This window comes from Chamaea fasciata, unplaced genomic scaffold (assembly GCF_029207755.1).
Source record: "Chamaea fasciata isolate MVZ Bird 193981 ecotype frontalis unplaced genomic scaffold, bChaFas1.0.hap1 SCAF_3, whole genome shotgun sequence".
In the NCBI taxonomy this organism is placed as follows: domain Eukaryota; kingdom Metazoa; phylum Chordata; class Aves; order Passeriformes; family Sylviidae; genus Chamaea; species Chamaea fasciata.
This window is the reverse complement of record NW_027094088.1, coordinates 19,897,798-19,921,196: the sequence shown is the minus strand read 5'-3', so window position 1 is coordinate 19,921,196 and position 23,399 is coordinate 19,897,798. Positions and strand designations below refer to the sequence as shown.

Here is a 23,399-nt window from a genome sequence, read left to right as displayed (position 1 = left end):
GCACTTAAAATGTCTTTTTTCAGCATCTGAATTGCATAATCCCTATTTGTGTGGATTTTTTTCTAGGCAACAAACTTCATGCTCAATTCCTGTGGGTAGGATTAATGGCAGAGTTTAAAGGACAAGCTGTGTGATCTATCAAAAGGTGTACATGCTGAGATCTTAGAAAAACATGACCACATTTTGTGTATTACTGTCAGTTGGGATGGCAAAAGGGTTGAATTGCTGCAGGGTCAGAAAACCAGCAAGAATGAGTTATGTATTGAATGCTGGCTGTGTGTATAATATGGTAAAAACCTTTAAGAAAGAATCTATACTGCAAGGAACTCACAATGCAGCACAACATCAGCTAAATTGTTCACAAAGCCACATTCAGAAACAGTGGAACTCCACTGACATTCTTGAAATAGTTACTGGTATAAATTTGGTTGATGCATAGTAGTCCATCTGGTATTTAACCAAGTTGGTGTGAGCTATGGCCTTGCTCAGGTAATTTTTTTCTCCTGTTATATTAGGAGAAGTACATGCTAAGTAAGAGGTAATTGCATAAGAGAGAGGTTGGGAATGGCATGGGAGAAGTCATGAAGATAAAATACTATGCATGTCTCAACAAGCAAACCTTCCTGTTGATTAAGAAGTGGCACTGATGGTATCCTTGCTTTAATGAGACTTCAAGATGAGTGATGCATACACCAGTTCTTTTGTTTTTCAGCTCTTAGGCAACAGAATAGTATACTGGTAAAGTTCTTCCATTAACTTGCACTGTTCATTCAATATTCAGTGCTTTTGTTTAGTATCTAATATGTACTCTTAATTTGGGAGTTGTGTCTTTCTTGCAAAGGACATGATGAACACTGTATATCTCCCTCTATGTATTTTCTGCTTTGCTTTCAGTTTTTCCACTTCAACAATCTTTTAGTAAAATCTTTATCTTTAGGGGTTTTTTTCTGATTATCGCACTCTTTTCTACTAATTTCTGACTACCTTTGCTAATCTGACTAACATTGTTTTGTTCCTTCATTATTCTTTCCCTATACAATATTATGACTGTTCATTAATCCTTCCCCTCATTGTTTATTAGTCTGATTGCAGACTGCTTTGTTAAACATTCTGCTACATCCTGAGTTTTCGCTCATTGCCTAATCCTATAGGTTTACTACAGCCAATTGTTTAATAAATCTGTCAGCACTTATCTGTGAGGGAATACTCACATGTAAGCACAAAGCAACAGACATAAGGTACAAGGAAAAGCAATGAAATGTTACATTGTTTTGGTTACACCTATGCAATTTTGAGAAGTAAAATAATTCTCTATTTAGCAATTATATCCTCGACAAAGGAAATCTCCATATGATTTCCATCTCTACCTGTTATAAAGAACTTCTCCTCTCTTCTGATACATTGTTGCAGCTAACTTCTGGTGTTACAAATTTGAAGATTCTAAGTGGTATAATTATAAGGATTTTTCTCAATCCAGTTAGAAAATGAGTGAATCTCAAGTAGATTTTTTTCCATTACAACAATGGATGGAATTTTAATTTTAAAGATATAAGCAATATCACATATGTAGGTATGTGTTTTAACGCTCTGAAAATTTCCCACAAGATAAATAATTTTAGCCTCAAAATTGCTCTGTAAGGGAAGAAAGGCAGGCAGTTATTGTAACAGAGAGGAATAAATTCACCTTCAGAGATTACTTTTCAGACTAAGGTCTTAAATTCCTGCTTACTCAAGGTGATTATAGAAACAGTTTTCTTTTCAGAGATTCTTATACTTTGTATATTACCCCATATTCAGCCTAGCACTTCCTAAAGAGAAAATTGTAACAGTAATGAAATTTCCTGTTCCTGCTTTTAAAATAAAGCCATTTAGCAATTAAGTTGTGTTTTTCTGCTTGTTTTGAAATCAGAAGTCAGATGAGAAGACAGTAAGAGAACTTTGAATGTGTTGTTCCTGTGTTGTGTCTTCATCATAAGAGTATTGTTTCCCATGCCATCACTCACTCATTCAAGTTATTATCCCTGATCTAGTCAAGTCATCAAGAGCCTGCGTTAGAATTAGATTTGACAGTGTAAGCCTCAGTCAGAGACACAATCAATGAAAGGTGGATGCATTTTTGGGATGCCTCTGCATCTGCTGAGCTGCTGTGTTTTGGATATTGTGCCACAGTGTTCCATGCAGTAAACTAAGATTGTTTCTCTTTTGTCTTGGTGCCTGAATGCCCAAGCAGATGGTACCTTTTTGGCCATTCAATTACAGTGTTGTTTCCTGCAATTGGACTTAGTGCTTTGCATGTTTAGAGGTTGGTTTTATGGTCTGTGGCCAGGATACTGAATATTTTCTTAACACCTCATTGTATAGTCCATAAAATTGCTGCTTGGTTTACTTATACAAGTGCATTTAAACTGTGATTACACTATTATTTTGTTATCAAGCAAATATTTCACAGATGAAAAGGACTGAACCAAGATTTACAGTCTGAAGGCAGAATAACAATAATTAATGTTTCTAGTACTCTGTTTAAACAGAATATATATGAAGCAGAAGACAGGTAATTAATCCCAGTTGAAAGAAAATACACTACTCATCACTCATAAATGAGTCCTTCAGTCTCTCCATAAAAGCAGTATCTCAAAGAAAGGTAAAATATCTTGGGTGCAATAACAGGCTAGATTCTTCAGTTCTTATTTAGATTAAATTCCTGAGAGTATATTTTTCAGGGATTAGAGGATCAGGCCTGAGGAGTAGCATCAGCTCAATGAGAACTGAACCTATGTTTATAAAGCTGGGTGACATTTTTCCTAATGTCCGGCATGCTAAAAAAGTTTTATCTCAAACCAGAATGTTAAACCATGCTATGTTTTTTCTCCCAACATCTGCATAAAATTTACAATGTATTTCTTAATTGTTAATACAAAACTCTGTTCACATTAGTGAAAAAATTGCAGATTGTTGCTAGTACAATACATTCTATTGTAGCTTAAATATTTTGATTTTGGAATTTGAGTTCATGGACATAGTCTAATACTTGTTGCTAGACCAGTATTTATAGATTTTTTATGGATGTTCTTTCTAAAATAAATCTGATATTAAATCTCTTTATTTTCACTAAACATGAAATATTCTGAAAGTCTGTAAAAAGCTAGTTATTTAGAAGCTTAAAATTAATTTTCTTTTACAGACATGTTTATAGTATTATATAAACACTTATTTACTTGTGAATCATTAATGTTTTAAGGTGTTTCTTTTCCCTTCTAGAGAAACTATATCTGGGGATTAACAGGATTGTTCACTGGAATTCATGTGGAAGCATAACTGCAGTAGCTGAGAAATGATCATGTTTCCTTTTAGTTCTCAGCAAGAGTAATTGAATGTTGAATATCTTACTAAACGCTGGACTGTGACAGTGTGTTAACACTCCGACTATCTCCTAACAGCAGGGCAATTATTTGCTGAGTGGGATTTTTATAAATCCCCTGGCAGTAGTATGTCCTGATAATTATGATGAAGTGCACTGGTCAGTGTTGATTCAGCAATCCCGTCTCTAGCAAATATTTCATTCACAGCTCTCCTTCATGCTTTTACTTTTATAGCTTTTAAAGATCTCTTACCTCTCCTCTCAGCTTGCTTAGGTTTTTTTACAAATTAAAATGGAGCAAGAAAGGATTTTCAAGTTAAGTCTCTATTTTGTTGAAGTCTCTTCTTTCTCATTTAACTCCTCATTAAAAGACCAGAGTGAGAAAGTACCACTATATTTGGTTCTTACTGTGACAACCACTTGCACAAGCTGTTTTTATCAAGATTAAATGATTGTTAAATAAAACATTTATATTCATGATATATGTTGATTATTTAAGTCTTTCAGAGTTCATAAGAAAAAGTAATTAAATAGAGCATATCTTTATTATTGCTTAGTTAAGTAACAGTAAAAATATGTAAATATATGAGAATACACTTTCTATTGGTTTAATGCTTGCAATTTATCTTTTGCTCAACTTTTTAAATTTTTAATTTTGCATGTGTGTTATTTGCAGCACAATAGCCATGCTGTATCTTAGAACATATTTGGTTTGCAATTTTTTACATAGACTTTAAAAGCTCAGCCAAGAAGTAGGAAAGAAGACTAGAAATAATTAATTAGTAAATAAAAATTGCAGAATCTAAACTGCTCAGGATTTATTATACCACTTGGGGTCACCTATTTTTTCTGAGGAATTGTCCGGTCTATTCAGCACAGCCTTGTCTTTGCCGTTTTACCTGCACCTTTTTCTTTCCTTTCTTCCTTCCTTTCTATTTCTTTTGCTGCTGCCTTACTTCATAGTTTAGCTTTCAAGGCAAATCCTTAATAATTTTCTTCTTTATTCTGGGAAAAAAGAAATTTAGACAGAAAGAAAGTTAACTCTCTCTGTATTGAAATGATAAACAGGAAAAGATAAAAATGGATATTCTTTACGATCGAGTAAATACAGCATTAGAGGTGGAAGCAATTCTGACTATAAAATCCCCAAGTCTTTTCCTTGCTAATGTTTATTAAATTAATATTTGTTTCTTTATGATTTTTTCTTCCTTTGTATTTGACCATTAATTGTAAAGATAAGAAAATGATTGGGAGGAAACTAAATGATAGAGTGTTAGAAATGCAAAATGATTCAAAATATTAATGTATTGCTAAGGATGACTGGGTAACAAATGGTACATTTGCCAGTATGCTTGACCTGACACAATTAATATTCCAGGTCATGCTTGGGTTTCCATGATGGAAGGTCTGAGACAGAGAATTCTAGAGGAAAATATATCTATTGTATAACTCATTTCTCTCTCTCACTTTCTTTCTTTTTTTTTTTTCTTTTCCCTGACGAGTCAGAACCATAGTCTTAAAAAAATATATCTCTGCTTTCACACCTCATTTGCCATATTCACCACTGGGCCACTGTTCACCAGAAGGGCCTGATGTAAGGAGGTCAGTAAGAAGCTATTAGCAGAGTCCCCTCCTGAGATTTCTTTGGTCTTATTGAGGTGGAACTTAGCATGACAGTACTGCAAATAACTCAGTTGTAAGTTTTTTAACAGTTAGCACAGATTTCCCCATAGTGTTTGTCACTTTAGAAAATTGTTCCTGGAAATGAGGTCCTGAAAGCTGGCTTTGACAGAGTCCCTTCTTAGTGTTGAAGAGCACGGGTACAGAAAAATGTGTCATTCTCCCTGCAGACCAGAGGTACATTTTTGTAATCTATGGTAATATTTTGTAGCATTACTTATTTTCTTATGGAATAAAGGTGGGGAAAATATTGAAATCATAGTATGGGGTGATATCTAAGACACATACTTTTCTACCATGGAAAAAACAGTATTAAGTATAATGGGTTTTTAATTGAGAGAATATTTTATAAAGTGGGGTAAAAATTGAAATAATGCTTTTAATACATTGTATTTGTCTCAAGAAGATATTCAAATGTATTAAGTACCAAAGGCTTTGATCCCCCAAATTTTTAGATTTCTGTAGTCTGCCAACTCCTGGCAGAGGAGTGAATAAGGTACTCATCACCACATTGCACAGTGCTAGAAATTCCAAAAGCAAGACTAAAACTTGCAGAGATATTTTTAAAAAAGAATGGAAGCAATTTTTCCAGTGATTGATCTAAACTAGAAAGTAGAATCAAATTCATCCCCTTGTCCCTCCTACCAAACTTTACCAATTTAAATCTAGGCCTAACCATACCTTACAAACCTTGGGGAATTTAAAGTAAATTAGTATTAGTTTTATCTGTCTACATACTAACTCTGTTGGTTGCTCTGTTATGTGTCTTGCTGAATACTTGAACACATATAATTAAAATGTAAAGTAATTAACAAGGATTGCTTGAAAAATCATTATGTAAATATGTACTTTGTAATCAGTTTTGGCCCAGATCTTACAAAGAGTTTCATGCGTAGAAGAAGCAAAAACTTTTAGTGTCCAGCTGGCCTCTCTAAACTACAAATCCATTTCCATAGTTGATATAATATCTGTATGCATTTAACCTGAGAGTATGTAAAAAGAGAGCAACAAAAGATGACTCTTTGTTAAGACACCTTTTCAGCAATAATAATTCCAAAGACACAGAATCAATGGATTTCCACATTTATTATGGCAAATTTTGGTTTCATTAAAAGTGCTAAAAGCCAATTTTGTTAGTGCTCCTGGAGATATTCAGTAGCATTTCACAGTGTTTGAACCCTTTATGAACTATAGCTTTTTATTACTGCCAAACATTTGATCAAAGAAGCACAAAATAGAATATACACAGGATTTTAACAGAGAATGCAAAATGCAGTTTCAGAAAGCCATTTTACTTGTGGAGACATTTATACTATTTCTCAGTGTGACTAAAAGAAGTGCCTAGACAGAACATAGATTTAAAGTTATTCTTGCATTTAATTCTTCAGAAGAAGAACATTTAAATTATTTCAGATATTGTATTTTTACACTTTGGAGCAACAAAACCCAAACTCCAAACCTGTGTTATGTAGACTGAAACAATCTCAAGCTTTAATTTTCTTTTCAGTAAAAAAAAAAAAATTAAAATATTTCCACCTCAATTTGCTCTTCAGCCTTTTTTTTTTTTTTTTTTTTTTTTTTTTTTTTTTTTTTTTTTTTTTTTCAGAAAAGGCTTAAAAAGGAATGTAAATTTTGGGAAGACAGCCCTGATCGGGTTTTTTTTCTACTGATCAACAAATCCATGCCTGCCAACTTTGGAGAGTTGTTATTATGCTATAATGTTTTCTTCCAGATCACCCTGATTATCAGTGAGGGATATTTTTCTTCTAGATAATTAAATTTTCAGTACCCTTGTCAATTTCTATAAAATATGTGTTTCACAGATATATCATGAGAGCAGTATCTCTCCCCATAGCTGGGAATCTCTGCAGGCTCGTGGCATGACTAGAACAGAGTCTCCACAGCTGAGTATAGATGGTGTAGGAAGGGGTAGAAAAATGAAGCAACAACACAATGAGCAGTTCAGTGAAATATGTAAAAAAAGATAGTTACAGGCTATTACTTTTCTATTTACTGTCATCAATATAGTGAAGGCAAAAAAAATGGATTGGTCTTAATGTAGGCAGATCCAAAGGCTGTGGTAAGACTAATGAGTGAAGAGATATAATGATATAGATGTTTTGTGTATTTCCAGCAAGGGATCTAATTTGTGTGAATCTAATGCACTCCATTTGTATGGAATTTGTGTTGACTATGGCATTTTATATTTGAGAGAACTTGTGTAAAAATATGTGATGTAACTGCATTCAATAATTGTGGGAGAGTGCAATAAATTCCAAGACAATACATGGAACTCGTCTTTATGGAGCACTTACAGGTCACCAAGTGTTCACAGGCAGAACTCTACTGCGCTGATAAGAAAATTGCAACATAACAATGATGAAATAATATGAAAATAATAACAGCATGAGGCGAATCTGTAACTTTATGCAATATTTGTATGAGTAAGAGCCAGACCTGCAGAACAAAAGATTAAGTTGCAGCCGGACTTTACAGATCATAGAGATGGACCTGGAATTTCACATTCACTCCAGTGATTCTGCTTGCCTGCTGTTTGAAGCATGGATCCCTGCCATTCTAATTTGGCATCCTGAAGAGCTGAAGGAACAACCAGTGGTTGTTTGGCATACATATGTTTCTACCACTTATCTCTATTAATGTCCTCTTCCCACTGTACATTTTTCCCATTTGTGAAATAGTTTGTAGGGTTTGCACTAAGAAGGGAACAAATAACAGAGGACCAAAAGAAATTGTCATTAGACCGAAATAACTTAGAGATGAAGAATGTAGCCTTTAAAATTTTGAATAGCCCAAAATAAGCCAGCATCTCTGAATACTTTTGTCTATTAGACATTATGTTTTATATGTGCCTTTTTTAATTGTTTTGACACAAGAAATTGGAGCTTCCCAGTAGGAAATGTTGATGAAAAATGCATTAGAGCTCACTGGGGAGAGTTCTGTCCTCTCAGTCCCAGGAGTTTAATACTTTATGAAGAAGCTGATGCCTTACAGTTTTCTCATGGGTCCTTAGTAGTGTTCCAAAGAAACAATACAAGATTTTAAACATTTACTCTGTTCCTTAACTTTCTCTGCATCTTGAAACCAATTTCTTTTCCTACTATTTTTATTCAAATCTTATTAGTAATTAGAATTATGATAAAAGCAAAGGACAGTATATTTCAACTGAGCAAGTCTACTTTAAAAGTTTTAGTATACCTTTGTAGAAAATATAATTATCTTTAAAGAAACTCGGTATCTTTAATTTTTTATATATTTTAATCATATGTTATCTATTTTATAGGAAATTTAGTGGCTTTGTGCAATATGGAAAAGGAATTCTCAGATTTAACAGTTAGCAATTAATTCAGTAAACTCACATATGTCTATTTGGGAATTGTTTACATACAGCTGAAAAATCCCTACATATATAGTTATGATTTGAGAACAGTCTGCCACATAATTTCGACTTGCCAGATATTCACAGATTCTTAATGATGTAGAGTACTAAAACAGAATTTGAAATGTGTGGTTTATATTGTAATTGTTAAATTATACCACACTAGTCATATAATTAGTGATGTAAAAAAAAAGGAATATCAATTTCAGTGATGAATGAATCTTTCTATTTTAGTCACAATTTAGAAATTTTTGTGATAATTTTTTTTTTCACAGGTTTTATGCTAGAAGACTGAACACATTGTAATTGTATTCAGGAATTTATTGCGGACATTTTGTTGGGAAAAAAGCAATTATTGGGTTTTGGTATTCCATAAATTCTCTTCCATTTCTCCTTAACTAATGACTGTTTTACTTTTTAAAGTGCAGTAGGTGCCACTGTCTGATTTTGTTCTTAGTGTATGTAGAAATTTAAATGAGTTGAAGTCAGAGATAATCCCATTTTCTGCTCAGATTCCAGGCATCTACAATTCGCCATTCAGAAAATCCCCAGATCCAAAGGAGCTGCTGCTACGGAAGTCAAAGCCACTGACCCACAGAAAGCAGCAAGTGAAGAGTCCCTTTGCTGATGAGCTCTATGAATGGCCAACTTGTAAAAAGCCTCCAGCTTTCGTCACAGCACTGCCTCTGCTACCTGCTGACAGACAGAAACCTCAGGTAACATTTTCCAGTGACTCTGAGGCAGCTTTTGCTCACGTATTTTGTCATTCATTGTCACAGAATATCTTGAGTTCTATCACCAGGTCTGAAGATCCTCTCTGGATTTTTTTTTTTCAGAATATAAATCTAGTGCTTGCTTTGAAGATATAAAATCTTTCATACAGATTTGACTTAAAGAAAAAGAAATCTAAGTGTTACGTAACACAGGGAAATATGATTCTTTATATATTGTTTTTGTCCTTTGGGAAGAAAAGTGTAATTTACGATATTTCAAAGGTATGATCTGATATAATTGAATATCAATATTACAGTTCATTAGAGCTACAGTTCTTAATTTCCAATCTTAAATCATTAAAAAAATAGGAGAAATGAAAGGTGGTAGGAAAACGTAAGCAGTTGTGGTAACTTTGTCCTCAGTTTGCAATTGTTTGCATATGAAGACTGAGGCATCCTCTCAGTTCAGAGTAGTTCCTGCTCTCTTGTGTCCACTAGGTGTATGTTAGCTTTAATAACAAAGATTTCTACATGTTGTGCTCCATCACAACCAAGTTGCCCAGCTTCCATTCTTAACTGTCATGGTCTCAGTTTTACCTTCAGTTGATGTCACCATATCTTGCACCTAGATTTTTTTCTTTTCTGTAAAGTAGTGATCAACTGTGAGATAACACATCAAAGTGAATGTCTCACAGTATGGCAAAACTGCTTTTGCCACCTTTTTATCAAAATCTGCTGGGAATGTGACCAATATATACAGCAGAAAAACTTCTGAGATCTTTGTTTTCCTCACTTGATGACAGTATGATATGTAGCTTTTGCCAGTAGGTGACTGATACAATTACTTTTGGGATAGTAATATTCTGTCTTTCCCTGAATTCTGAAGGATTTTTCAGTTTTCCCAGTGTACTGAATCTTCTGTTTAGCTCACACTTACACTTGCCATGCTGGTTTCAGTTTGAGTGACATAACATCTTCAGAACATCTGGCACTTTTCCTTTTTGTAGTCCATTATATATTTAAATTCCCTTATCTGTATCTTGCTTAGAAAGAAAATGCTTCTAAATGAGTCCTTCTTAGCAACTTTCAGTGAAACTGTCACCTATCTGCAGAAATGTAGCAACTTGAGCAATAAGCAATGTGTATATATATATATCTTTAATGGTATTTTACTCCTCTGAATCAATATTGTTCTCTACGAGTCTCTGAAAGGAGGCTGTAAGCCAGATGGGGATTGGTCTCTTTTCCCAGACAACCAGTCACAGGACAAGAGGATGTAACATCAAACTGTGCCAGGGAAAATTCAGGCTGAACATCAGGAAGAATGTTTTTCACTGAAAAGGTGGTTAGTATTAGAACAGGCTGACCAAGGCTGGTGGAGTCACCACCCCCAGAAATGTTCAAGAAATGAGTGCACATGGCACTCAGTGCTATGGTTTAGTTGACAAAGTGGTGTTTGGTCAAAGATTGGACTGAGTGATCTTGGAGGTCTTTTCCAATATTTATGATTCTATGATTCTAAGGTGCAGGCCTGTGAGAATACTTCTGGAGAAGTAGAGGTGAGCCCACTGTTTATAACAGTAAGAATCAACTTCAGGGCCCTTCTCCACCTTTGTCCACCCTTGCCTTCTTCTGTTCTCCCTGCTTGATCTTCCTCATGGAATGACCTCATTGACTCACAGTAGAATTGAGACCAAGTGTGAGCCAACAAGCAGTTTGGGTGATCAGGGAGTTTGGAGTTGACATAAACATGACATTATAGCTTTACCTTCTGGGACCAAGGGGGCTATAACAGTCCTTGAGCAGGATGTGACTGGTTGCATTGTCTCTTAGGAAAGAGGAAAGGTTTTGCCTTGTGGACATGGTGCAGGAATCAGGCTTTTAAATAAATAGGGAACTCACAGTTCTTCCATTGTTAAGCTGCTCTTGCAAAACTGCTTTACTGTATACAAAGTATCTTACAAGCTTCTCTTGGATTTGGAATATTTTATAGACCTTTCTAAGTTCAGATGCATGCACAGCAGTCACGCAAAGATAGCCTTTTAGAACAAACCAGAAGAGTTCTGTTTATTTCCTGCACCTCAAAGAGGGAATTTACTATATAATACTTTAATCCTTTCAGCACCCTGGGATCTAGACTGTGGGGTAAATTTTCAAAGCACAGCGTGTGGATTTAGCTGCCCGACTCTTATTGATGTTAATGGGAGTCACACGGCTAAATCCCTGCACAACACTTTGACAATTTAGGGTTGTATGTCTAAGAAAAGGACACTGGTTTGAGCTGATGAAACAGCTGGAAATGAAACCCCATCAGAACACATCATCCTGAAAGTTGTCTGGTGTGACAATAAGAAATTTAATTACTAGATATACTTGTGTCCTAGTTCTTTGTGGTAAAACTTTTTGGCACTAAGCTTCTTTTTCCAATATGTCTGGCTCACTGTGAGCCACTTGTTACTTGCTTTCAGGTATCTAAAATTTTTATTGCCTGTAGGTTTGGATATTTTATATGAGGATGTCAATTATATATGCTTAAAAGAAAAAAAAATACTATCTTCCAGTTTTCTCTTAGGGAAATGGGTTTTTAGCATTTAATAGGTAAGCTCTGTGTGTGTAAGATAGAGTATTTGAAAGAAAGGTTTTAATGATGCTGCTACAGCAGTTAGATCTATCATTTTTATTACTGAATTAACTAGAATTATAGTTTGATAGAAAAATGGATAATGCTAAAATTAGTAATTTGTTCATTAAAAGGCATTAATAACAGAATGTGCATTACCATTTAGATTTTTTGCATGCTGTTATCTGTTGTGGAATGGGGACAGTGAGGAATGCATAATTTCATGCAGATCTGTTTTTTTATTATGAGTTTCTGATGGTATGATGAAGTAGTAAGAATGCTGATCTGCTAACCTTTATTTGGCAAACCAGTTGGTATCAAGATTTATACTACCCAGTACGAATTCCAAACATAGAGCTTGGAGCTTTGTAAGTTTCCTTCAGAGTAAAAATTGTTGTTTGACTCCCTTCCTTCCTTTCCTACCCTGACCTCCCCAGAAAGATTTCCATTTTTAGGCAGGATGCCTGAAATTCTTGCAAGAGTTGTTTATTTGAAAACATTTTTCAGCACCATTCTACCACAGTTTCCACAAGTCTTAGTCTTGTAAAATAGAAATAGACACATGGATTTTTTAGAGGTCTTCATTTAAGATACATTCCTGAGGTCCCTATTACTAAGTAAATTTCTTCAAATACATCATTCAGACGCATGGAAAAATCTTCAGGGGATGCTTAGGATTATTATTATTTATTATTTATTATTATCTATTATATATACCCTGGTTTCATTAGTAATGGCACAGACTTGTTTTGAGGGTCCTTTGCTTAGTTACACCATTTTCCCTCTCCTTGTATTAGAAGTTGTAATTTTATTAAAACTATAGACTGGGGGCTTTTTATGTATCTAACTCCTAGTTAGGTCTCAGAAATTAAAGGTGGAGAAAACCCCTTGCTTAGCTATCTGCTTTGGCCCTTATCCTGGAAGAATATGAGTCAATATTTTTCAGTGAAGAAAAAATATAGTATTCTGAAAGACTACTTTTTAGACATACATATTTATCTTGGTATTATTTGGTAATGGAACTTTTTTCTTTCTTCCTTCTTCCATATATTCACTTAATGCAAACATCTTGCAACAGAAGATTTATTTATTGTTATAAATTTTAAACTTCTTAATAACTTGATCATCAAGTTATGCATCAGTAGAACACTGTTGACTAGTTTTAATTACCTGCTCTAATATTGATTATTCTCTCACTTTTCATTCTGTTTTTTTAAAGACTTTTTGTGTTTATTTTAAATGAACATATTTTTTACACAGACTTAGAAAACAGAAGCAAGAAAATACCTGCAAGAAGTGTAAATACTATGCTCATTTTCTTACTGGGACCTTTGCAAAGATCTCCAAATCTTGGTGCTGTGCCTTTAAAAAGTAAAGTTCCAATAAAAATCCATTAACTACTTTCAAATATAGCAATCCTCCTGTCCAGCTGTGAAAAGTACTAGATGATACTTATTTGCCATTTGTGTTATTTACGGTCCATGACTTTTATGGTAACTGGTTCCTATTATTGGTTTCTATTAATGTAAAACATAAGTGAACATAAATGAGGCGTGAATCATTTCTTTTTATTAGCCCCACAGTCTTCACTCAGTGCTTGCAGTAACTCCAGCTGTGACTTGTTAGTGATAACCTATTTAAAGAAGGATATCTTTAAGAATAAAGGCTGTGATTAGGCTTCTTTGTCTGTTCATAGTTTCAAAAGGTTTCACTAGTTCATTGCAAGATCAACAATGATGAAAATAAAAATTAATTGGTAATACTTCTAGGTCTGGGGTTGCCATTAAACTGTCCTGAGTGGCACAGGGCACTAATTATAATCCAGGTAGGTTCTTAAGGGTTAGTACTAGAAGTGAGACATAAAGGATATGTCACTTCAGCAGCATGGGAGAGGACTTCCTGCTGCTATTTATCCATGTAGTTAAATGGTAGATACTGATACATTCAGTTATTAACCAATATACTCTGGAAAAAAAAAAGACACGTATGTGTATTTTTAAGAATTACAAAGTTAATGTAAAATTAGACTTTTCAGAAATGGACTATATACCTACAGTACTGAAGTCATGCATCTGAATTCTATTAGAAGAATTGTGTTGCATTAGGTTCCTTTCCAGGTAGATTTATAGTTACATTGAAAAGAGCATGTAAAGTTTGCTCTGTGCAAAGTAAAATACTTAAGTTTTCTGCTTAAGCAGAATTTAGATACAGTTAATGCTTGCTTTTTGTTTCACCAGTATCATTTTCTATGTAGAAACAAAGTTTTCCTAACCAGTTCTAGCAATGTATTTGCTTAAAATGCTAATTAGTAGTTAAATAAATCTAGAGTGCGCATTTCTCACTCTCTTTGAAGCTTTAGAGTATGTTATCAACCTTTATGTAAGTATCTACCAAAATGAACTGCTTTAATTATTTTGGAAGAAGAGTCTTGTTACACTTCCCAAACATTCTGTGTCATGTTTCATCAGCTATATGACATGAATAAAAGAGGGAAAGAACTGTAACCCCCAAAGAAAATACTTTAATTATCCTGCACCTTTCAGGGGCCATTCCGCGATCCCGCTGAGGTGTTGTGGCAGCGCTACAAGCCTTTGGAGCCAACCCTGAGAGTGAGGGAATCCATGTACTCACCACCAGCCAAGGCCAGAGAGGCAGCACCGAGGGAGGAATGGAGAAGTCCCTTACATGACAATGAGTGAGTTCTTTGGTTTTTCTTCTGTTGTTGTGAGAATGTTTTCTTTATTCCATTGCTTTCAGAAACCTTTCATGCCTGACAAAATGAAATGTCAAACCTGACAGCTTACTAGAAAACATTTTATGTATAAACTTCTAAATTCTGTGTCCTTAGATTATAAACTGCTCAGGGCAGAGACCCTATCTTGTAATTGTGTGACATGTGCCATCTATATCTATGAATCTCTAGAAGAACTTGTAATAATAATAATATCTGATGCAACAGATGGCTTTAATGGGAAATAAGAAAACAAATTCAAATTCTGTCTTGCCACATGCACCTTGCCAAAGAAAAAATACTGTTTCAGTCGTCATATTCTGGGAGCTTACTGGTTATGGGAGGAAAAAATGGTGTTGTGTGCCAATGAGACTTGTTTTCTCTCCCAGAAGAGTACCACAGCTCACTTGGAAGAGGAGGAAGCATATGTTGCACATTAGAACATGACACAAAAACTGGAATAATCTTTGAAGCAGTTTGATTTCCTAAACCATAGCAGCTGTAATAGTGTCAGATAGGCCAGTTCTTTTCCAAAATGCAGGCATAATCCATCCCAAAAGATTAAAGCTTCTGTCCCAAAAGATTTAAGGCTATTGCCAAAATATTTCCTTTTTGAATTTTTTTTAGCACGATGGATTGTTAAACACTGTTTTGTCCAATCATAATAAAAGCCTGTTAAGCCACCTTCTCTGGCTTTGTAGTTAACTAGAAAAAGAATTATGTTTTGCCAACCTTTTCCTTGAATTCACTGCTCGTGGCAATCCTTTGGCCCTTCAGTACCAGAATTCAGGACAGAAGTGATTCACTTTTCCTCATGAGCAGCCTATGATCACTGGCACATGATGTTTTAATATCTTTGATCTCTTTCATGCTTTTTTATCAACTCCATATTGCTATGTGACAGCTTTAGGACTGGGACCTAAGAATGCCAGAATCAATTGTGTTTACATGGTTTAGCTTCTATGTTTTTATTGTTGGACCACTTCCCCAGTTCAATATTAATAATATCTTTGAATGAAAATTCCATTCAAAAACAGTTTTTAAATTAAAAAATATTTTATTTAGACTACTTCTTCACTTTTGGACAATGGTTTTGGTGGGGTTTGTTTGTTTGTTTTTGTTTTGTTTTGTTTTCTTTTCTTTTAGTGAGAGACAGCACTTTTTATTCCTTTCGTACCAAAATCATAACTGAGTTCAGTTACAGGTACAAGTACACTCCCCTTTTCTACTTCTCTCTGTATCCTTTCATGTATTGGTGTGAGGAAGAAACAGCTTCATTTTAACATCTCAGCTTAAATTTGTACTTTTTTTCATTTTTATATCTAATTTCTGCTGGTGAAATTTGAAAGAACCCCTATCACTAGGTAGTAATTAATATTCTACCTCTCATTTAAAGTGTTTTCTTCCCTGAATTAGTTGTGATTGATGCATTCCAACTGAGGATAGATGATATTCTTCACTTATAGGCATGACTACATTGCCCAGTCTTTAATTGATGAAGTTTACCCTAGACATTACTGTGTCAACGTTTTCAGAAGGTCAGACTTTGCAATAAATGTTTCACTGACTCTTCAGTGAGGAAATTATGAAGATTTGGTCTTGAACAGTTTAAATTTGGAGCCTCCAACTTTGGTAGATATTATTTGATGTGGGCTTTTTATTTACCTTATGGGTAAGGAAACATTTAGTGTCATTCTTAATGCACATAAGCAATGTCCCAACAATCAATGATTCTCAGCTTCATGCACACGAAATGCAAAGTGTATTATACATTTTCAGGCTGTGATCATTCCATTTGTGCTTCTTATTTAACCAACCATGCAAGGGTCACATCTGTAACCTTGAAAAGGTGATGACAGAGCTGCAGGTCATCACCAGGACTAAGGCTCACTAGTAATACTGCAGCTGCTGTGTGGGATGTTGGTCTCCAGGGAGGAGCCAGCAAAGGGTTACTCAGATTCTACAGTAGTTTTTTTTCTCAGCAGTGTCTATTATGAACTGACAAATTTATGTTTCTTGCTGTGTAATTGTGTACTTTGGGACTTTATTTCTTCCTGGTACTGTTTCCTATGCTGATTATTCTTCTGTTTTAGAAAATAAGGAGAGAATGAGCGGCAGAAGTATGTGGCATTTGTTGAGAAAGCTTGTGTTTGCATGAAATGACAGACTGAATCCTTGATACGTGTATTTCCAGAGTGAGTATTGTGTGAGGTCTCTTAAGACAGAGATTGTTGGCCTGTGCCTGAATTTTTCAGCAACATTCATGACTCTCACACACCTCTAATTATCAGGATTCTTTAAAGTAGCTGTTTGCAGGATGATTAATGTTACAATCTCTGAGAAAGTTCTTGCTTTTGATAAAATACAGAAAAAAATTGGAAAAGCTGTGAGAGAGTTTGAGGCAGCCAGAAGCAGAACAAATGAAACCAAAAAATACTGTGCTTACTTAAAGCAACTGCTGGAATTTCCTATTCTGTAATGCAAAAGCAACTGGGTAATCCAGCCTAATAAGAACCATTCCTTTTTCTCATGTAATTGAAGCTGTTACTAACTTATTGTGCTATTTTTCATACAAATGAAGTGACTTCCCCCTCCACTTGGGTGGGAATGACAATTGCATTCCTTTGGGATGGCCATTTAATATAGGGTCTAGTTTGAGACTCCAAGTGCTGGATCTAGCAGATTTAGGTGAAGCATAAGAAGTTCTTTCCTCAGTTGCATGCAGCTGCATGCTGGCCTAATTTTCCAGAGAACAAAAATGTAAATTATTTTCATTAACGTAGATGAAATCTGTATCATATAATCTGCCTCATGCTTCAAAGTATACTATTAAACATCTTTATGAAGTCAACAAACATCAGAACGAGATGCAGTGCAGTGATAGCAATAGTGTAAGGCTTAGGTTTCCTCATTTATTGTAGTCTTCTGGTGTGACATCAGAAACATCATCTCAGCTTCTGGCTGTGTCTGTCCTCAGTGCTGTGCTGGAGATGCACACCCTGGTCCTGGCCACACTTGTGTGTAGCCATATTTGCACATCCTGCCTCTCTCCTGCTGTGTGAATACAGCAGCACCCAGCTCCTCATGGGCTTATTTTAGGAAGATTGTGCTTTTCTTTACAAGAGCTGAGGTGCTACGGTGCTGCCCTGTGCTGGGCAGGACACATACACTTGCAGAAAAATTAGTGACATAAATAAACTCTGTACTTGGAGAGCATCAATGTTATGAACTGTCTGGTATTAATGGTAGGAAAACTTAAGATGCAAGTCACTTTAAGATTTGGAATTTTAAGAAAATCTTTTAATTTCTGGACTTATAAAATCTTCTATTATATTTCTGACTAAGCTGCAGTGAAAATGGCTACTACAGCTTATGTCACAGAAACACAACACATCTGAGAACTTTTTACAAATTATACTTAGTTTGTCATATGCTTTGCAACTTCAGCAATTTGCATATTTTCTGGACTGTTATTGTATTATGATAAACAGGGATTATCATATATTTTCAGATAATGTTTTCTCAACAATTCAACTTCTATTTGTAACTCTTCCATTTATTTTAATTACTAGCACAGTGTGCAACATTTATTAATCAGCTGAGTCTTTTTAAGTTAAAATACTAAATTAGCTAACCCCATTAACACAGAATACTCCAAACAAGCAGTAATAGGAGAGGTAGTTACTGTGCAAATCGTATTATACATGCGGGTGCTCTAGGGCACAGTTAAGCATGATTACCCTCTTTTGATCCAGTATTCCTCTGCTTCTTCCAGCTAATTTCCACTGGAAATTTACAAAGTAGCGCCTTCATTTTTCCATCTTAATTTTTCTAATGAAGTTCTGGTACTTTATAACACTGGGGATGCAGATAATAAGACTGTGTATAATTAAGAAGTTGCAGAATTTGCTGCAGAAGAGATCTTTTTTACTTCCTACAGGAACTAGGCTTTGCTTTTATTTGCCACTTTACATTATTGCAGAGAGGGGTTAAATAATAATGGCCAGAGGATTTTTAGATTCACTGATGTTACAATCAAAGTGATTGATACTTTTTCAATAGACCGTGTATTTAGTATATTACCAGAAACAATATTTGTACTAATGCACCCAAGTAGGCTTCTCACAGCAGAAACAGTGCACTAAAGATAATGTCACTAGATACGTTAAATAAAATATTCTATCTTTATTCTTGTATCTAACACTTTGATTTTAATATACATGCATTATAAACTAAATAATATCTGCTCTGCTGCAGTTGTTTTGCTATGGGAAACCATTATCCTTCCTTCTTTGTTCCCCAAGTGGAAAGATTGAATTTGATGAAAAAATTACTTCAGGTATAATCCAAATTTAAAAGCTTAAAATTAATGTCATGTTTTATTAAAGAAAAAAAAGAAGATAAAATATTCACGGATTCCTGATAGAGAAGCATGGCTTTTTTGGAGCTAATTGTTCATGGAGTTCTTCAAAGTGAGATAAAATTGTCTTATTTGAATTAAATCAAGACAACAAGGAATTTAATTGCTATTCTATAAAAACACTTTAGATAAAAAATTTAACAATATCATAGAGTTAATATTTTGCTGGCATTTTTCCTACTAAATTACAAAAATGAACAGTACATACAAATATGAAAGTTTGAAAAACCACATAAGCAGTACTTGTGGCTTTATATTGCTTACTGTGCCCTGGCAGTGCAGCATGTGTGGCAATCCAGCAGTAGATCTGGCAGTCTTTTCTCAGAAGCCTGGGTATGTTTTGGAGCATTTCTGCTTGCTCCTCTAGACTGCTGGGATTTTGCATCTTTGGCAGGTTCAGAGAACACACTGAAAGACCACTCTGTTTTTTTGTTGTCATTTAAATTTCAATAAAAAGTCACTGCCTCTGTCCTGTGTCCTGTTGGTAAGTATCATATGGCATTGGGACACTGCTGCCCAGCAGTCAGTGATGGGCCTGGGAAGTCCTCCTTCCTGCTTGTGCTGCTGTACTCCTCTCACAGTGCCATAGACACCAGAAACCAGTCCCTGCTGCTGCTCCTGTCATTGCTGTCAACCCAATTGGAAAGCCTTCAGCGTCTAAAAGGCCTCTTCCATGTCTTGTCAAAATACTGAGAGAGATTACAATAAAAGAGACAGACTAAAGGGGAGAAATGGTAGGTGAGGAATGCAGGAACGAAAATCATGGAGGGGGAGTGTAAACATGTCAGGGGAAAAAGTATTAGAACGATGAAATTAATAGTAGAGGGAAGGTCTAGGATAGGACCTAGAGATAAAACAATTTTTATTTTTGTTAGCAACAAATATCTGTGGTGTCTTTGAAATTTAAATGCCTCTAGCAGCTGTCAGGTCCTGGTTTGGCTACTAAGTGAAGGCTTCTAGGTCTTTTTAGGCTAATGAGGTTAAATAGATCAGGGTCCTGGCAGCAGTGCAGCTGGCCTTCATCACCAGTGACAGTGACAGCCAGCCTTGGTCCTCGTCCTTCTCAGGTTATGTATGAGTGTCTTGGGTTTTGTAAAGAACATGTTATTCTATTCCCTCTGGGTGGAGCAGAATTGCTTATCTTTGCCCAAATGGGTCAGTGTCACTTATCAGATGGTGGAGTGCTATTTATGTCTCTTCATTGTTTCACTACTCCCATGGAGATATCTTCTGCTAATGGACCTTGAAGAGCTCACCAATGACATGACACATTACATTGTACTATTGTAAGATGCTCCACACAGGGAGGAGGAACCAAACCATCTTAACTTAGATAAAAAGAAGACACAGTGCCACTAGGTATCCAGTTTTCCACCAGATCCCTGGAGGAAGACCGGACCCATCTCACCATTACTGGACCCTTTTCCTTCAACGGGACCGTCTCTACTCCAACAGAACCACATCTGCCACTCCAGGAGGTCTTTGGACTGCTTCCAACACCCTGACCAACAGGGTGTCAGGTTGTATTTCTGACTCTGTCAGGGTTTTCTAGGACTTCTTGTTTGTTTGTTTGCTTGTTTATTCTTCTGTACTACAACATCTGTATTTTTATATCCCTAGTAAAGAACTGCTATACCTATTCCCAAAATCTTTTCCTGACAGCCTTTTAATTGCAAATTTATAATAATTTGGAAAAAGAGAGAGGGGCTCACATTTCAAGGGAGACTCCAACCCTCCCTGGCAGATACCTGTCTATCTAAACCAAGACAATGAGTAATACTGCCTTTTGTAGTTTCCCATTTTTGATTCCAACCCTTACCCCATTTTGAATGCATTTTTTGGCATATCTCTCATTCAGGCTGATATTAAATAATTTTTCATTTTTCAATATATGTATTTAGGGAAAGTTCACGTTCCATTAAATCATCTTTCAGGAAGTCTCAGCTTATAGTGACTCTTTCTTATAGCAGAATAAAGCATCAATACAGAATTTAATTCTGTTTTGATTGGTACTTCTGTCTCTGTCATGTTTACTGAAAACCTTTAAGAATTTCTGAATTTGCACTTAAATAACAAGGGAAAGCTGAAACCTAGATGTAGGAATAATGAGTGTATGTTTTGAAATCTAAACTTGTAGAGTTGGTACTGGTGGTCTACCATTATCTGAATTTAATTTTTTTCTTCTGTCACTCTCTTCTGTCAGTGTCAGAGCACATACTGTTATTAATTTTGGGAAAAGTTGTGTCAGGTGTATACAAAGAGCTACAGAACATAATACCATAACTGAAATGTTTTGCAGTGCTATTACTTCTTGCTATTATTATTGGTTGGGCGGAGTATAATGACTTTTGTATTCTCCCATGAATTTGGTTACCCTACTTAACATGAAAAATTGTTGTAATTCTTTTCATTACTTATTCACATAATGAAAATTCTCACTTACTTTGAGCAGACACTAAATTTACAAGCATGTGATCCTTGTAGCAAGTGTCATGACTTTTAGGATCTGCCCCCTGACTCTGAGAGCAGAACTGTAAACAGAAGAAAAAGCTTCTACTTGATACCTTTATACCCTATTATATTTTTGTTCTTTCATTTAAAGGAACATACTACTAGTTGTGCTTTAAAGTGTTAATTTTGGGGGTTTTTTTGCAGTCATAGTAGAAGCTACATTACTCTGAGAATTTGTTTGCAAAAAAGACAAAGATTAACAGATCCACAGTAAAATCAAAACATCTATGTAGAAATTTTTTTAAGGAAAACTATAATAATTTACTTCTACTTTCCTCAAGATTTTTTAAATCATTTTGTGTATAAATTTTACAGATATCGTATTCATGTTAAATTATGAATGCTATGGCTCAACTGAATTGTGTGCATATATGGGCAAATCCCAAAACTGCAAACCCTGTCTTCTCAGCTATCCAATCCCCTGAGAAAGCCAATTTTCTTTCATGTCTGAACAAAAGAAAAATGTACTATTAAAATGCAATTCAGAAGTGATAAAAACTGCAAGTAGAGCAGCCGGCTCACAGCACCTTCGATGTATTCTCTGGGACACTGGGGCCACATTAATTTTTTTGTGTGTGTGATGTCCATCCCATGTGCAAATTAGCATTACAAGTACCCTAATCTGTCTTGTGTGAGGGTGTCCTTTCCCATGGGTATACACATGCTACTATAGCTTTTTATTATTTAAAAGTCTGCTAACTCAGGGTTTTCCTTTCACTAACTTTGCACGACATTTGTTTGTGGCACATGATAGAAGAAGCTGATGTAGCTGGAAAGATTCTAAAACCATTTCTTTTTATGAGATGGAAAGAAATAAAAATAATTGAAAAAAGCACTTAAATGGTTGTTGATAAATCGGTTGGTAAATAGATAAATTTCTGCATCTGTATCAGCTGAGAGACAAAGAAGGGTGTTTTAATCCTCATCTTTATCAAAATTTTGTTTGCTTAACTCTTATAGGGACTCTGTATTCTGAAAAGCTTTCAGCTAAGGAAGGGTTCTAATTAACTACACTTTTTGTCATGGCATTTAAAAGATTTAGACTTCTGAAGCATATTGTTCTGATTTTACTGAGTAATATTTTTTCCTGTACTTCTACAATTAAGAACACATGTTGATTTTTTCAGAATACCAGCAATGATAAACTTAATTCCCAGTATTTTACCTCATAGTAAAATGTACTTGTTTGCTCTCATGACTCTTCTGCAAACTGAAATATATAGAGCTAAGATGTGTTTGTTTGTAGGGTGTCTTGCAGATCTTCTATATACAAGATATTTTTTACCTTCCTTCATACAGTTTGCTGTGGAACCCACCCAAAAAACCTGTGGTTGTTCATGACAGTTAGGGACATCCATCTGAAAACCCCTTCCAGCAGGTAGCTGGAGCATCACTGCTCACTGGTGTTATGTAAGCAGCAAGTACATCATCATTATGACCAAAAATGAAAGAACCTGGCTCAGAAAGTTTGCTAACTAGGACATAATCATAACTTAAGACTGAAGTACACAGCCTGTGAATTCTAAAGAAACAATTTCCCTGATTTGTGGTTTACCACTATGCGCAAGTTTCTGTTCTGTTAGACAAGAATACGGTTTCTTTAGCTTTGGTTATGACTTACCAGAGGATGCCTGTCTCCAGAGGTGATCTCTGTTGTCATGCATAGGGAGTGCCTGCCCCTGGAAGCTGGCACAAGCTGCACTGAGGTGCCAGCATGCACCTCCCAGCAACGGGAACCCTGATCATCCCGCACATCCCACCAGCTGTTTTTGCAGATACAAAGTGGTAATCTACTAATGCTAGTGAACCAACTTACATTCTTGTGCACAAAGTCTTCATTTTATTCTATTGAAACTCAGTATCTCTTTGCTCCGAATTTAATCTGAAAGAAGCTGCAGGAGAATTTGCAGTAATCCTCTCACAATACTGAGGGGGAATATTAAGAAGGTGGTGAAATATATCAGGAATA

At 35.4% G+C, this 23,399-nt stretch overlaps 1 protein-coding gene across 5 annotated transcripts in view; it reads left to right on the top strand.

The window, feature by feature from the left end:
• Window positions 1-23,399, top strand: part of SPATA17 (spermatogenesis associated 17) — an 85,782-nt gene that overhangs the window by 42,286 nt on the left and 20,097 nt on the right. For all 5 annotated transcript variants that reach the window (XM_066180392.1, XM_066180389.1, XM_066180390.1 and 2 more), the window contains 2 exons: window positions 8,948-9,151; window positions 14,312-14,463. In XM_066180392.1, coding sequence (XP_066036489.1) covers window positions 8,948-9,151; window positions 14,312-14,463 — 356 coding nt within the window. The remainder of the gene's footprint in view (window positions 1-8,947; window positions 9,152-14,311; window positions 14,464-23,399) is intronic.